The sequence below is a fragment of the Asterias rubens genome, chromosome 1 (assembly GCF_902459465.1).
Source record: "Asterias rubens chromosome 1, eAstRub1.3, whole genome shotgun sequence".
NCBI classification, from domain to species: Eukaryota; Metazoa; Echinodermata; class Asteroidea; order Forcipulatida; family Asteriidae; genus Asterias; species Asterias rubens.
In genome coordinates this window covers 20,508,310-20,523,134 of record NC_047062.1, presented here as the reverse complement: position 1 = coordinate 20,523,134, position 14,825 = coordinate 20,508,310, and the positions used below count along the sequence as shown (strand labels likewise).

General features: G+C 37.2%; 1 protein-coding gene across 1 annotated transcript; it reads right to left on the bottom strand.

Moving 5' to 3' along the window:
• On the bottom strand, nt 1-13,291 carry LOC117291905 (thyrostimulin alpha-2 subunit-like). The gene is made up of 4 exons (XM_033773912.1): nt 13,157-13,291; nt 6,920-7,279; nt 999-1,177; nt 1-192 (listed from the first exon to the last, which is right to left on the bottom strand). Exons 2-4 carry the CDS (start codon nt 7,035-7,037, stop codon nt 97-99), a joined length of 393 nt encoding a protein of 130 aa, XP_033629803.1. The 5' UTR covers nt 7,038-7,279; nt 13,157-13,291; the 3' UTR covers nt 1-96.
• Nucleotides 13,292-14,825: the final 1,534 nt, after the last annotated feature.

The following is a 14,825-nucleotide window of genomic DNA, read 5'->3' as shown; positions in this document are numbered from 1 at the left end:
CTTAGGACCAGTCCTATCTCTTAGCAATGCCTAGGACTAGTCCTAAGTTAGGACTACCTTTGTGAAATCCACCTCAGGGGTAACTTTGGCGGTTTTTTATTGCGTACTACAGAGGGCGCAACTACAGGTCTTTGCAGACTTGAAGGTGTCTTTGTATACTTGGTTGTTTTCGCATTGTAGTGTGATGTGAACCTGTGACGGGGAAAACAAACGAATAAGCAGCAATTCAGTTAGAAAACTCAAACAGTTTGGATACTTAGACATTATAAATTATTGTGATGTTTCGCATCCTACACAACCTCGTCGATTAAACTGGGAAACGCACCTAACTTAACCAACACGCCCTACTAGAAGAACCCATCCCCTCTCACTCATGCAACTTCAAGCCAGGACAACAACTTACGCCAACACTTTTTTCCCATGGACTATACCACATTGGAATGGACTCACCCACAATATCCTAGACTTAAAAGACTACAAAGCCTTCAAGACAGCGATCAAAGCACACTTTAGACATTTCCACTAGGTCATTGGTCAGGTCATAAAACTCTGATGCGATGCGGGTATCCGTTTTTATCGGAGTATAATATCCAGATCCAAATATTCTTGCCCCCAAATCAAGCGAACTATTCTTATCGTACGATTTTAACCAAACAAACTGAGGGTGAATCCAATACGAACTGTCCCATTAAGATTCACTAATTTAACCGTCCATAGAATTACATTTTCATTATTCGGTAAAGTGAACGGCGCAAGTATACAGTTATGGCACTGTTGGTACAAATGGGTATACCAACAGTTCAACTAAATTTGGCTGAATTCTCCCCTATATTTCTCCCACACAAAACGTAAAAACACAGACAGAAAACTATCGTAACCTCTGAACAACGATATAAGGAAGAGGGCGCCCTAAACAAAACCTTGCCACTGCTCTACTCAGAGATAATAGGGGCTTTCATTGGAAACTGACTTCTAATGGCAAATAAGTGCAAACTTACGTCATGTGTCGATGTTATGGAGCAGCATGATCCGTGTGACGTAAATAGTTGGGTGCCTCCACTTCTCTCAAGTGTTGCTGTATCGGATAGGAAGGAATACGTCATACAGTAACCTCTGCAGGCGTTCATCTTCACATATTCTATGTGGCACCCTGGTACCCTGACTTCTTTTCTGTAACCTGTAAGATTATACAAAACAGTGTTATAGTTAGTCTGCAGGCTATAGGAGAAAAACTGCGGCAGAAATTTGTGAAATCGAGACGCCACTAATGGGAAATGGGCGCTGCATGCGTATAGCCTTCAGAAATTGGAAGATGTTATGGTGTTATGAAAACAGTTAAATGTATTTTGTCAAACAGCACACATCTTCTACACTCATTGAATGTAACCAATATAGATCAGTTATGATTTGAAAAACAGGCCTTATAGCAAAAGGATTAATGTCTTCCTATTTTTTGCCGCTTATAGTTTTAACAGCAATAGTTTTATCAGATAACTTTTTTTACCTATTTTTTATTGACCCGTCCTGTTTTTATGACTCTCTTTTTCATTGAGACTTGTTTGTCTAATTGTGATTAACTATTGGTTTAGGTTTCATTTTAATTTGCTAAATGCTTTACGTACAATATATAACAAATTCACAATGACAATGACAATGACTGATGTAATCCAGTTGAACAAATTGTGAGTTAATTTTCAATTGTTTGTCCTGTGGGGCCAGACTCTTTTCCGGGTCAGTTGACCCGGGATATGTGTCAAAATGACCCAGAAATGAATCAAGATAACGCCATCTGAGTTTTAAAGAAAGTTTTAGTCACTTCCCAGTTCAGCCTGACCCAGGAGTCATGCCGAATGGAACCCGAATTCTGGGTCAATTCTGACCCGGATTAAAGCCCTAGAAACAAGCTGTATGTATACTACAAAGGATGACAACAAAATTGTGACATAATATGCCTGCAACTTATGTTGTGCTTAACATGTGCTTTAATCGGTTTCTTACACTAGGAAATAAATTATTATTATTCCAAGACTTCTTTTAATAATTAATTTCGAGAAACTACATTTTAAACGCACGTTGTAAAAGTACGTCACGTGTCGTTATCTGTACTCCCTCCTGGCCACAAACACAAGACGACATTCCCCTCTAAATACAGGATAAAACAGTCTGATCTGTCCGTAGGCTCAGCATTATGGAAATAATATTCCCAGTGGTAAGGAAGTTCAGCTATAACTGCAAATCAAGATCCAATCCATCTGCTACCCTGTGTCGATATTGTCGATTGAATTAATAGTAGATTGCTGATCTGCCCACAGGTTGGGTAAAATGCAATATACTGTACAAGCATAGGTCATTGATTGATTTGCATTGTGGTGCCTCTTTTAACGCATCGTCGTAATTTATGTTACTGCTTAAGTTCGCTGAAATCAGAAATCGAGCTGGAGGGCTTGTCAATTATGGCGCAATAAAAAAAGGTATGCATTGATGTCTAAAAATCAAAATAAAACATACCAAGAATGAAACGCTTGCCTATACGCGATACCAATGTGTGACGTCAGTCACATGTAAAAGTGACGTCACCAAAGTGAAGAGTGAAGGTTGAAGACTGCCATAGTGGAGAATTTGCTCTACTTACTGAATGCATACAAAATGGCAGATACATTGCGGGTACATCTTCAACAATACATAAACCTTTTTGAAATGTGAAGGTTCTGCTTATGATATGTCAAAACAATTTAGCCCAAATCACCAACGAGTACAAACTGAAACACAAGTACGGCCAAACTGAAACACAAGTACGAACAAACTGAAACACAAGTACGAACATCGTTTGGGCGGAAATTGTTAAATCTGCCCACACAAATTTGAATATACGAACAAACATGACGGCCTAGTAAATATAAATTTTAAAATTTTGAACACAGAAGCAAAAGCTGCCCACGTGCTGGCGTACAAACCAATGCAATCGCGATCAATGAGTGACGTAATTTTGAAACGTAGGCCTTGATGATGCATCATGTGAAAGATCATCCCTGGCATGAATCCTTGTTTAAAGACACTGGACACGTTTTGTCAAATACCAGTATTTCAACTTGGTGTGTCACAACACATGCATAAAATAACAAATCTATGAACATTTTTACTCAGTTGGTCATCGAAGTTTGTTACTATGAACAGCTCCCAATTTCTCATTGCCGAGAAAGTTTGTATGCTAGTAGATAGTTTTAGTAAATACCAAAATGTCCTTTGAGATAAAATACACGCAATTTGTGTAGAGACGGCTGCGCTGCAACATTCCTATGCATCAAAATTCATTTCTCAATATTTTACAAATGGAAGCAGTCAATGTGAATTGAGGCGATACTACATTACAACGTGATTGATGTCAATAGGCAGATGTCTTGTTCGTATTATCAATAATGGATGCGTTCTGCGTTTGCTTCAGGATAGCTTCCTTTAAATTAGCATAAACAACGATTTTTTTTCACCATCTGGTGTGAGCTGGAAGACCTCAGCATGTAAGTTTGAAATTTGGCAAATAGTAAGAAAATAGTAGGACCGGAACGCACTCCAATTTCCAAAAAGGTTGGGACTGTTTCATTTATGAAGCTCCTCCCGATGTCAATGTAATAAAGCTTTACAACATGTTTGAGGCACCATGTGCAGTTCTTTATAATAAAATATATATATATATAAAATATATTTAAAAAGTTTACAAAATAATGGTTCAGGGCAAACCCCCCTATAGAAAACAGGAGGGGGTAGAACCACCGGGAGGAAGAGTGGGAGAATAAAAATGAGGCTGAAACTTTCTTTGATGCATAGGCTATAAATCGAATACCTGTACGAAATGTGTTTGTGGTCACATCTGTTATTATAATATGACGTATTTTGATAGTTTTACACTTCCCTCTATAAAATAAAAATTCATGAGATTCGGGCTATGAGTGCTAACATGTTTGTCACATGTAACATTATTCTATAGAGTAGCTGTGAGCAAATTGACAGCAGACAAAGACCTTGCCCAAATGTCGAAGAAAGGGGGGTCACCCATTTATCATTCATTAACCATAGATGCACTCTTCACAGTCCAAATGCATGGATAAATAGATACTTAACAGGGAACGAATCCCACAATGATTGTAGTTGCTTTCCCACGAGATGTGACAATTATTCCAAGTGAATTTTGATATCTTTATCATGGGAAATCATGGAAGATCTTGTCCCGATTGTATTATAAATTTACACAAATACTGGGAGGTTTAATTCCTCTCATTTGCTTATCTATGGATTTAATTATTACATTTTATATTTTAGAACTGCCCTTTTAAAGCCTCCCTAAAGGCACTGGACACTATTGGTAATTACTCAAAATAATTGTTAGAGTAAAAACTTACTTGGTAATGAGCAATGGAGAGCTGTTGATAGTATAATACATTGTGGGAAACGGCTCCCTCTGAAGTAAAGTAGTTTGGGAGGAAGAAGTAATTTCTCACTGACGCATTTGAACTCAATTCGAGACCTCAAATGAGGTCTCAAAATCAAGCATCTGAAAGCACACAGCTTGTGCGACAAGGGTGTTTTTTCTTATCTTCAATTATTATATCTCGTAACTTCGAAGACCAATCAGGTTCAATTAATTGTCACAGGTTTGTTATTTTGTGCATATGTTGAGATACACCAAATGAGAAGACTGTCCTTTGAAAATTACAAAAGGTGTCCAGTGTCTTTAAGATCTGTTTTATATGAGATACTAAATGAAACATTTTCACCTGATATTTCATTCAATGTATTTTACGAGATAAAAAAAAGCTCATCTTTGTTTAACACAAATGTCAAATAATTGGAGTCTTCAATGACCACAGTAGAAGCAGGAAACTTTGTCAATAACGACCGCGTTTATTGTTCTGTAAATAATCTTATACGTTTTCAGAGGATGCAAATATGCTACATCTTATAAATAATGAATAATTTGGCCGGTACATATGAGGAATATTTGTCATCTTCTTAATTATTAAGAATTTGTGCAGTTTCTTCAAATATTTACAGTATTCTGGAACGCCCACAAACCGAATTATTTATCAATGATGTCTTCGCTGATTGCGTAATACATCCATTCTAGTCCAGATGAATATAATGTTCGAAGAGCGAAACTGTTTAGTACACAACAACATTTTAAGTATAGGCATATATAATGAGTATTTTTAATCAACAAATTTGCTATTAAACAAATTTGCTATTAAACATGTGATGTCTGATGTGGAATAGGGGTGAATATATTTTTATAAATCTTTACATATTTTTTCAAGTTGTGACTCGTGTTGTTAAACATAGGCTAAGCCTCTTTTCAATTTACACAAAACATCGGTTGATCATCCTTAAAATATTCTTTGACAAAGCTTAACATTTTTTGGCAATTTGCCACATTAGTTTATGTGGGACTGGTGGCAAACGTTTTCCATAAGTATATCTTGAAACTTAACCCTCAAACCATGTTCATGACAAACATGTTTAGCTTAAATGTTCGGGACGACTTACGCACATGAGTTTATGTGGGACTGATGGCAAACATTTTCCATAAGTATACCTTGAAACTTAACCCTCAAAACATGTTCATGACAAACATGTTTGATTTAAGTCAATTTTCTTGGCGCGGTATTCAGTGCTCAATTTACACAAACAAGTTGGTTGATCGTCCTTAATTTCTTTGAAATATCATTTAGCTTAAATGTTCGGGACGAATTACGCACATGACTGATGGCAATTTTTTCCTTAGTATCTCTTGAAACTTGACCCTCAAAACATGTTATTGGCAAACGTATTTTTTTATATCAATACTCTTCACTCAGTTATTCAGTATTCATTATGCAGTTTCAGATACAGTTTGACACAATCTGTGTTTAGTCCCCTTCGGCCCGCAGAGAGTACAGCCCTAAGCTTTTATTTTGATCACATTTGTAAATGCAGTCATTCACGCTATTGTCAAACTAGCCAAATTAAATCAAAAGATCCCGGAGGATAAATTGAACGGCTGACATGACAGCCTCCTGACACTTAACATGTAAAGATCATCTTATAGGAATTGTTTGCCAATTTATCATCAGACTGTATGTATACAGTGTATATCAGTCGTCTGTAATGTTAGAATAAGGTTCTCTTTCTGAGTTATAGCAAAATAAGGAGGAATAAGAATGTTGCCTTTCTTACGAGAAAAGAATGAAGCACACATTGAATTATTTTCAGTGTTTCCATGTGCCCGGAAAAAGGGCACGAGGCCATGTGTCTTTTTTACAAGCAAAGTAAATATTTAAAAGACCAGAAAAGTCAATAATAAAAAAAATTGCTCTTGAACAAAACGGGCGCATTTGTGTGACATTTTTGTTTTGCAAAAAAATATCCCAAAGACTACCTTTTCCATACCCATAATGCATAATGATTACTTACGAATGCCAAAAATCCTTTACACTTTTTTGTCAGGTAGGCCGTACGCCCAGAACCAAGATGAGCAAAAAACAAAGAAAAGTACACTGTAGTCTTTGTAGACTTTGGAACAGTACTGACATTTATAATGTGTTGAATTCGATCCTCGGTTGACATCGATTTTAAGATGGATGGAAGTTAACATGCAAATTAGCCTATCGTCTTAAACGTGTTGACTTGCCAAGTACTGAGTCATGATTGTGTCGAGGGAGGGAGTGGCGTTCCCAGACCCATGTTTTTGACCCGACTAAAGTAGATGGTAAGAACGTTCAGGCATCAGATCTGAAAGTTTTTGCATAGAGTTTTGTAAATGTCTTTGTGCATCTATTGTTTAACGGGTTTCTGGGTAGAGGTTAAGGTTTCGCTATTCGATGGGTTCAGTCATTTGGTGATCCAATCTTTATAAGAACGGGTTTCAATGAGTTTTCCTGACTTCACTTACCCACTAAGTGGCACCCAGCCGTCGGTTCCCAGGCTCCCTTCACCGGGGAGCTCACAAGGATCAGCAGTGCAGCCGTGCAGGCGACATATATAAAAGTTACGCTCACTTTCATTGTCATAACCACACCAAAAGTTAAAACGGCAAAAGGGTGGATTAAATCGGTTTTTTTTTTTTTAACCCTCACACTCTTTGACTGACTGTTTTTTTGTAAACGATCGAGTCCAATGTTCCGGGGTCGAGTCTCTTCCGTGTGTGATAGATTAACGCCTCGTCAAGTCCCCTGAGAGTGAGTGTGATGAGTCGCACTGTGTGCCAGGTGGGTGGAATTGAACCGACTGAGACGGTGAATGCCCGGAGCACCTGTAGGGTGGGAATTATACAAATCAAAATGTCAAATATCACGAGAGGCATTGGGATGTATAACGGGTATAGCTGGGGGCATCTTCAGTTCAAAGGGGGACAGGATGCAGAATTGTTTTAGTTTCAAATTGGGAAAAAGTCATGTTAATGAACCCTAGTGAAAAACAACAGATGTGGTACGACCGTTTATACCACATCATCAGTGTACATCGAATTGATACAATTATGTCGTTTCAGGGGCTTTACTGTCAAAGAAAAAAATGTACTCTTCGATCGATACTTTTATTATCTAACGTATTGAGACAATAAAATGTATACTTTAATCAAAAACCCCAAATTCCAATTTACTATAAACCTCCAGCTAGAAATATAAATAAATATAAAAGGGTTGTCTTTGAATAAAAGACAAAGCAAACACGCGTCAAGCGAAACAATTGTGGAAAACATCGTAATGGAAAGGCGTATGCAAATTCGATTATACAATTATTCTGAGGGACATATTGATTCTTTACGGTGTGATGACGTCACATACTGACCTATTAACATCATTTTGTGTTTTCACGAACATACTGTGGGCCTACGTTATGTTGTGCGTTTCAAACGTCTGTTTTGATCATTTGACATAAAGTATGAACACTTGTTGAGCTCCGGCAATGTTTTGAAAGTTCTTTAGATTATACTATTGGGTGCTACTTTGGGTTTTTTGTTTGTTTTATTCTTTTGGTTTTGCCATCATTATGGATTGTATTTGTCTTTTGAAATTAACTTGTCTTCTACTCTCGATGCTGAATCAAAGATTATGTATTCCCAGAAGGCAAGCTCAAGCAAGGTTAACCTTAAGTGCAATAACATCATCCAATGTCTATAAGGTTGAAAGTTGTGGGCTGTTTCCACTCGATAGATAAAGGTTGTTTTTGTATTGGCTCATCTTCTGTAAATATTGTTGTGTCAGACAGGGTCATAGATTGGTTAAAGCTCAAAACAAGTTACTATATCAAAAACTTCTGACGTGGTTAGAATTACGGCTGCTGTTGATGTAAAACCTTTTTTAGAGCATTCCCTTCGAAGTAATATTGTTCGGAAAAGTGTTCACTCAAAAACATTTTTCCGAACATATTAAAAGCATACGCCTTCAACATATATGCCATTTCCTTTAACAGTTCGGATAAAGTTCATGTTTTGGGGTATAAATAAAATAAAATAGTTTAGTATCGCACATAACCAAGCCTCAAAAAGAACTTGTTCGCCAGACAACAGAGGAATAATGAAACTCAAAACAAACGGATATAGTTCGCAATAACAACGCATGAACTGGACACAGATCAATATCACCAATCGTGTGTAAATTTAAACGAAGACGACGCAGCAAAGATACCTGTTGGCGTTGTAAATTACCAGGCCCCGGGTGCATAATAAGAAATGATTAATCTAAAGACACTGTTATTGCTCGTTTTCCATAAACAGTGGTTGTTTATCATTTGATCGATGCTGCGTTGACGAGATGGTTATGATATGATATCATAATAATCACAGCTGTGTCAGCAAAATATGAAACCTTGTGCTGGTTGTCTACCCCCCCCCCCCCCACCCCACCCCTACACTCTAAAAATTAAAGAGTTGAATCCAACACTTGCAGGAGTTCGGTGAGTGACTACATTTTTTATCCAACGCAAAAACGGTTAATTCAACAATTTAAGTTTTATTTCCCACATTTCTCACCGAAAAAAATTCTCTTGGATTGTTGGATCAGCTTTTTAAACGTTAAACTGACACTTAAAATAATTGTTGACCGAATACTTTAAAATGCTGTATTTAACACGTTCAAAGTGTAGTCACTCACCGAACCCATGCAAGTGTTGGATTCAACTGTTTAGTTTTTAGCCCTGGTTTTTATAGTGTATCCCCATAGACATGTGGAAACTGTTAAAGCTAACTGAGTCTTGAGAGTATAGTCTGGCACATTGTTATTTAGATAAAATATTATAATTGAAGAACGTAAAACCAAAACAAAACATTTCAACCACAATGCTAGTGTTACTTAAATTTCACAACAAGGAGCAGGGGGATATGTCAAAGAATGCAACATTTAAAGAGAAGACGTTTAGTGAACCACTTTTAAAACTTGTGGCATAGAATTCTACAGCAGCTTTCGATAGATAAAGCATTTTTTAGAACCATTTAACTTCGAAGTAATGTGGTTAGTATAAAAGAAATCAGTTTGTATCCCTCAAAATTTGAATCAGCTGCTAGGAATGTCTCTCGGATTGTGTACTTGGGATTATTTTTTCTGCTTGGACATAATTATTCGCTCCAGATTTTTGTCAATAACTGAAAAACGCAACAATATTAAATTACAAGAAATTGAACGGTTCCAAATATCAATTGTATAAATTTGCTTTTAAATCGACTTCGAAATTTCGTCATGATTGAAAGTTTTGCGTACACACATAAAAAGGGCGTCTCGGATCTAAACCTATAGCAATGTTGACCCGTGAGCCATGATCTTTCAGTAATAATATAATATGTGTGTATTTTTTGGCATATCTTATTCCTACTTCTGAACAAGTTCTCTCATGGGATGTCGTGAATACGTAAGTGGGTGTTTTTATCACCCCTATCCATCGGCTTGTGACTGTCTCAGCGTTCACATATTCACAGAATCTGAAGTATAGCAAATTTGTCACTCCAGACGAATGTGAATATTTTGTGTATACTTTGAGGAGACATTAGTTGGCAGGTAGTTATTGGTGTGGCGATCGCCCATATGGCACATAGAAAACCCTCATAAGTGGGTTATAGATGCAAGAATGAGTTTGTTTCCTGATTTGTGTTTCGATTAAAATTGTTCATCGGATAAAAGATGTCCAGAGTGATTATGTCAACAGGTACCAATTGCTCTAGAAAGATCAAATGTAATTTAGGATGTGGTGGAATTGTTCCATGGAGATAGGCAACCTTCGGTATTAATTCGCACTCCAAACTGTTTATATATTATTACTCTCAGAGAAAAAACATCTTGTGTGGAAACTGAAACTGTGTAATTTCATTGTAATATACATAACCAGACATTAATTTTATGAATGTAGTTTCAAAGAATAATATATTTGACCAAAGCTTTATGTGTCCGAAATCTCGTTTGGTTCATTGTGATTAGACTACTTTGTCTTAATGTTTCGTTTTTCAATCCTAATGTTTTGTATAAACATAACAAGGTGCCAAACTAGACTCCCAAGACTCAGTTAACTTCAACAGTTTCCATTCTCTTAGTGAAAAAACACCATTGAATTTGATAGTATACAACATACAAGTTGAAATACAAGTATTATAATGTAACTATGTACGTTACGGTACCTGGGGGAGATATTGTTCACATGATTTGCAACTGAATGCCGAGAGCAATTATAGAGTGGGTTGGACCCGTCAATGAACCAGCGTGAAATCGATAGAACACTTGGCGACAATTTGACGATAATCAAAGGAGTCTTGTAATAACGTTCACCTTCCCCCGCTCGGCTCATTAGGCAAACAAACTCGACCGGTGAATTTTCACGCTTGCAATGTTCCTGCAAAAATACGCTTCTTTTTTTCGCCTGTTTTTTTTTTATTATATTTTATTTGACGATTATTTGTACTTCTATGCTTTACAAAAAGTTGTCGCGATTTATAAGAGGGGATTCTTTGTATTTTTATGTTGTAATGTTATTTTGGTAATTCCTTTTCAATCTTCGTATTTAGCGATTTGATGTCATTATGTCAATTTGGCGCGTTGAACCTTGAACCCTTACACAAAATGTGTCTATAATTCACAAGCTTCAAACTTAATGTATTTCTCTTTTTGGTCCAGTGCCCTGAGCACCTAAATGGAGTGGATACGTGTGCTTCACAATACTTCAATATCAAACATCTGTAAAATACTGCCAAACTGGTGAAAGCTTTGTTTTATAAAAAAAAATGTGGGTCTGTCTGTATACAAGATTAACTGAGAAACATTTATGGTAGATGCACTTTCGACCTAGAAAAAGATAATGTAATAACGCAGACAGATTTGAAAGTCACGTGAGCGTAGAGTGCGACTCCCTGTGGTAGTTTTCAAATAAAAGCATCATTACCATAAATTCGTCAAAAGTGACACAATTTTTTATTCAGATGGAAATAATATACTAGTGATATTGGAACCACGAACCAAATTAACCTATGTCGTTTTTATTTTCAGATTTACAACCTAGGAAATGTTTGACTTATACTTGAATGATTAATAAGATGTTTATACGGATCCTACACACAGCTTTGAATGAAAAACACAAACAAGGAGAATATTGCCCTAATAAGTGTAAAAGCTTGAGAAATGTTAATGTTATCCGTGGTAGATTTCATTTTGTCGCAACAACCCTCCTCAGGGAAATCTGTACCCCCCCCCCCCCCCCCCTTATGGATGTTATCAACACCAGCCCAAGCTGTGTATTATGGTAATCGTAAGATAAGCTACCCACGCTGTTTGTATTTATTGGGGTTCTTTGTCTATGTTTTTTTCCTTCTATACTTGTGCACCCAATTTAAAACATATACATTTGGTTTGCAGTAACAACACCATGTGTGTATCTACTTGCCAGGCAGAGAACTGTCTTTCTTTCAATATATTTTGATACCTCACCATGCAATGCCTCAAATCATATATACAATTTAAAAATATTATAGGAAAGAAATTTTATTTCCCACTTATTAATAGTTGATGTCATTTACAGTAAGTGATAGTTGTAGTCTGTTTGACAACGGTATATGACACTTTGCTTCGATGTTAAATTGTTATCGCCGGTGTGGAAAGTTAATGTTTTAAATTATGTCTATAACTAGTATTAAATAACAAACATGTGAAAATTTGAGCTCAATTGGTTGTCAAAGTAGCGAGATTTGAATGAAATAAAAAACACCTTGTCACACGAAGTTGTGTGCTTTCCGATGCTCGATTTCGAGACCTCAAATTCTAAACTTGAGGTCTTGAAATCAAATTCGTGGCAAATTACTTCTTTCTCGAAAACTACTCCACTTTAGAGAGAGCCGTTTCTCACAATGTTTTATACTACCCACCTCTCCCCATTACTCGTTACCAAGTAAGGTTTTATGCTAATAATTATTTTGAGTAATTACCAACAGTGTCCACTGCCTTTAATTTTTATCGTCGGTGTGGAAAGTTGATATTTTAAATTATGTCTATGAACCTAGTATTAATCCTCATTGAGTCATCATGTAAAAGTAAAGTATGATCACTGCTTTAGGCTCGATAACTTGACACCTACCTACTCCTACATCGCTCGTTTTCTTTTAATTATTCCATACCAGCTGGTATAAAACAAAAGCTAAATTTTCAGAGTTTTCGAACAAAGTGTGCATATAGGGGAAATTAGTAAAGAAGGTATACAATCGGCCTACCCCAAGGCAATGTTTTACTTTAGAACTGTACTCGTATTTGAGAAGAAGATTATCAAATAATCCATCATTATAAGCAAATATCGAGCGCATTACATGACATTATCGATAAGTCTCTGCACAGTGCTGTTGAAATCTTATGGGTGGGAATACGTCATATCCGGCTGAATTTGATCTTCTACTCTGAAGACACAAGACAACAAGGCATTGATGGTACCTGTCGAGGTCCGGACACCGGACACTCTCAACACCCGGCCTTGTTTGCGTTCGTCTAGTCGCCATTTATCAAAAAAAAATGAATTCCATGGCTCACTAATCGCAATAGAGCCAACGACAAATAATAAATACGAACATTACAACCAAAGCAGTAAATGTTAACTACTAAGAAATACTTTAACATAGCTTGGTACGAAAAACTCAATGCTAAAAACTTAAATGAAAGTTAATACTCACGAAATCATCAAACTCCGTAGTTAATTGTCATTATTCACTCGCTTCGATTTGCAAAGTAGGTCTACTGTTTTTCTTCTTCGACTATTACCTCGCTATAGTATCCCGTCACCCTCTTGATCTTTTTACGCGGGAAAACGGAAGTGACAGGTCCCATCAGTGCGCAGGCTCAACAAGGTGTGGCGCCCCCTACGGGCCGAAGCACTGTCGTACTTGTCACTGCCTCCCTTAGGCTGCGATCATAGACGGAGAGTCAGCCCCGAACCAGGATTTAAAGCGATTAGTATCTGACGGCGAGAGCCCTATATGGTATTATAACGGTCTTAAAACAACACGCTACAAAGGGTAATACGGCGTCTCAAGAGCACTGGTAGGCACAGAATTACTCCGGCCCGAGCTTCTTCACTTTTTATCTTTTTTTCCCTTTTTTTTTTTTTTTTTTGTTTGTTTTGTTTTAAAGCTATAAGCAGAAAGACGAGGCAAGATTGATACATGTAAGTAATTAACTCGGTTGCTGTGACACTTCTCGATTCCCTTATACCCGAGTTGACTGAGACGACAATGAGAAAGCTTTCTTGGTATAGAGAATTATTTTAATTAAAAGTTACAATGTGAAGAGAGCAACTTCCGAAATGGCGAGGCGGTGGTTCGATAGCTCGATCTTTATACTTCCGTGTGTCATTAATGTTAATCTTTGAGGCAGGTATTAAAAACCGAAATGAGAAGTCTATGAGGTATACACACTGACGACGCACAAACAGCCCTATTAATTGCAAGTACTTCATGATAATTAAAAAGGATTTTAGGGGAGTTGCTTATCTTACACTGACGATCTGTTTGATAGCATATCGGAAGTGGATCCCGCGGATAAAACTGTATTTAATTTCGTTTCTTGCGAATATTATCTTCTTTAGAGATAATCTTTACCATGACAACTTGACTAGTAATGGAGACGGTAGCTCCCTGAACATCATAGTTCCCTCGCACCTGCATCTCATGTGCCCCTATAGCCCTCAGCGTTCTTGAATAACGATCCCTCTCTATTTCTGTTATGAACATTATATGATGGGACAAATTGCAGCGAGACGCCCTATGCAAAGCACGGCAAGAAATCTACCACTGATGACACGTCCACTAAAAACATAGGCCTTTACTAAAAAAGTGAATCCATTTGGGGACTGCAACGCTTATGATGTGTCCCTTATACAGCACCATTCATAACACATGGAGACAATGCCTCTCGTCATAGAGTTTCCAATAGATCTCTAGGTAAAATATTCTTGTGGGCAAAGGAAGATTTATACACAGTAATCAGTGCCGAGAGCCTGGTTCATACTTCCTGTGTTGAAAATACCTCACCAATAAAATACGTTAAGGTCGAACACAATGCAGAAATTAGTGATTCGAATGGTTATAATATGCATTAAATAGCCCCCTCCCCCAAGTCTCTGCCCCCACTTATTGCCTCCCAAATGATTTAATAACCGAGAGCGCCCCCCTACGACAGGTACTGCGATACATGTTGTACTGCCGTTGTGTACTTTACAAGAAAGACTACCCTTTTTCAGACTCAACTTGGCTACGTGAGTTTGCATGAAGAAACAAAATTGCAGTCTGATATTAGTTAATAAATAGCGTTATTACCTGTTCAAATGACACATTACAGTGTTGT

Coding starts and splice junctions, on each gene's coding strand:
- LOC117291905 (XM_033773912.1), bottom strand. CDS start 7,037: ATGACAATGAAAGTGAGCGTAACTTTTATATATGTCGCCTGCACGGCT. Junction 1,178..6,919: donor GGCTGGGTGCCACTTAGTGG/GTAAGTGAAGTC, acceptor ATAATCTTACAG/GTTACAGAAAAGAAGTCAGG. Junction 193..998: donor CCATAACATCGACACATGAC/GTAAGTTTGCAC, acceptor TCCCCGTCACAG/GTTCACATCACACTACAATG.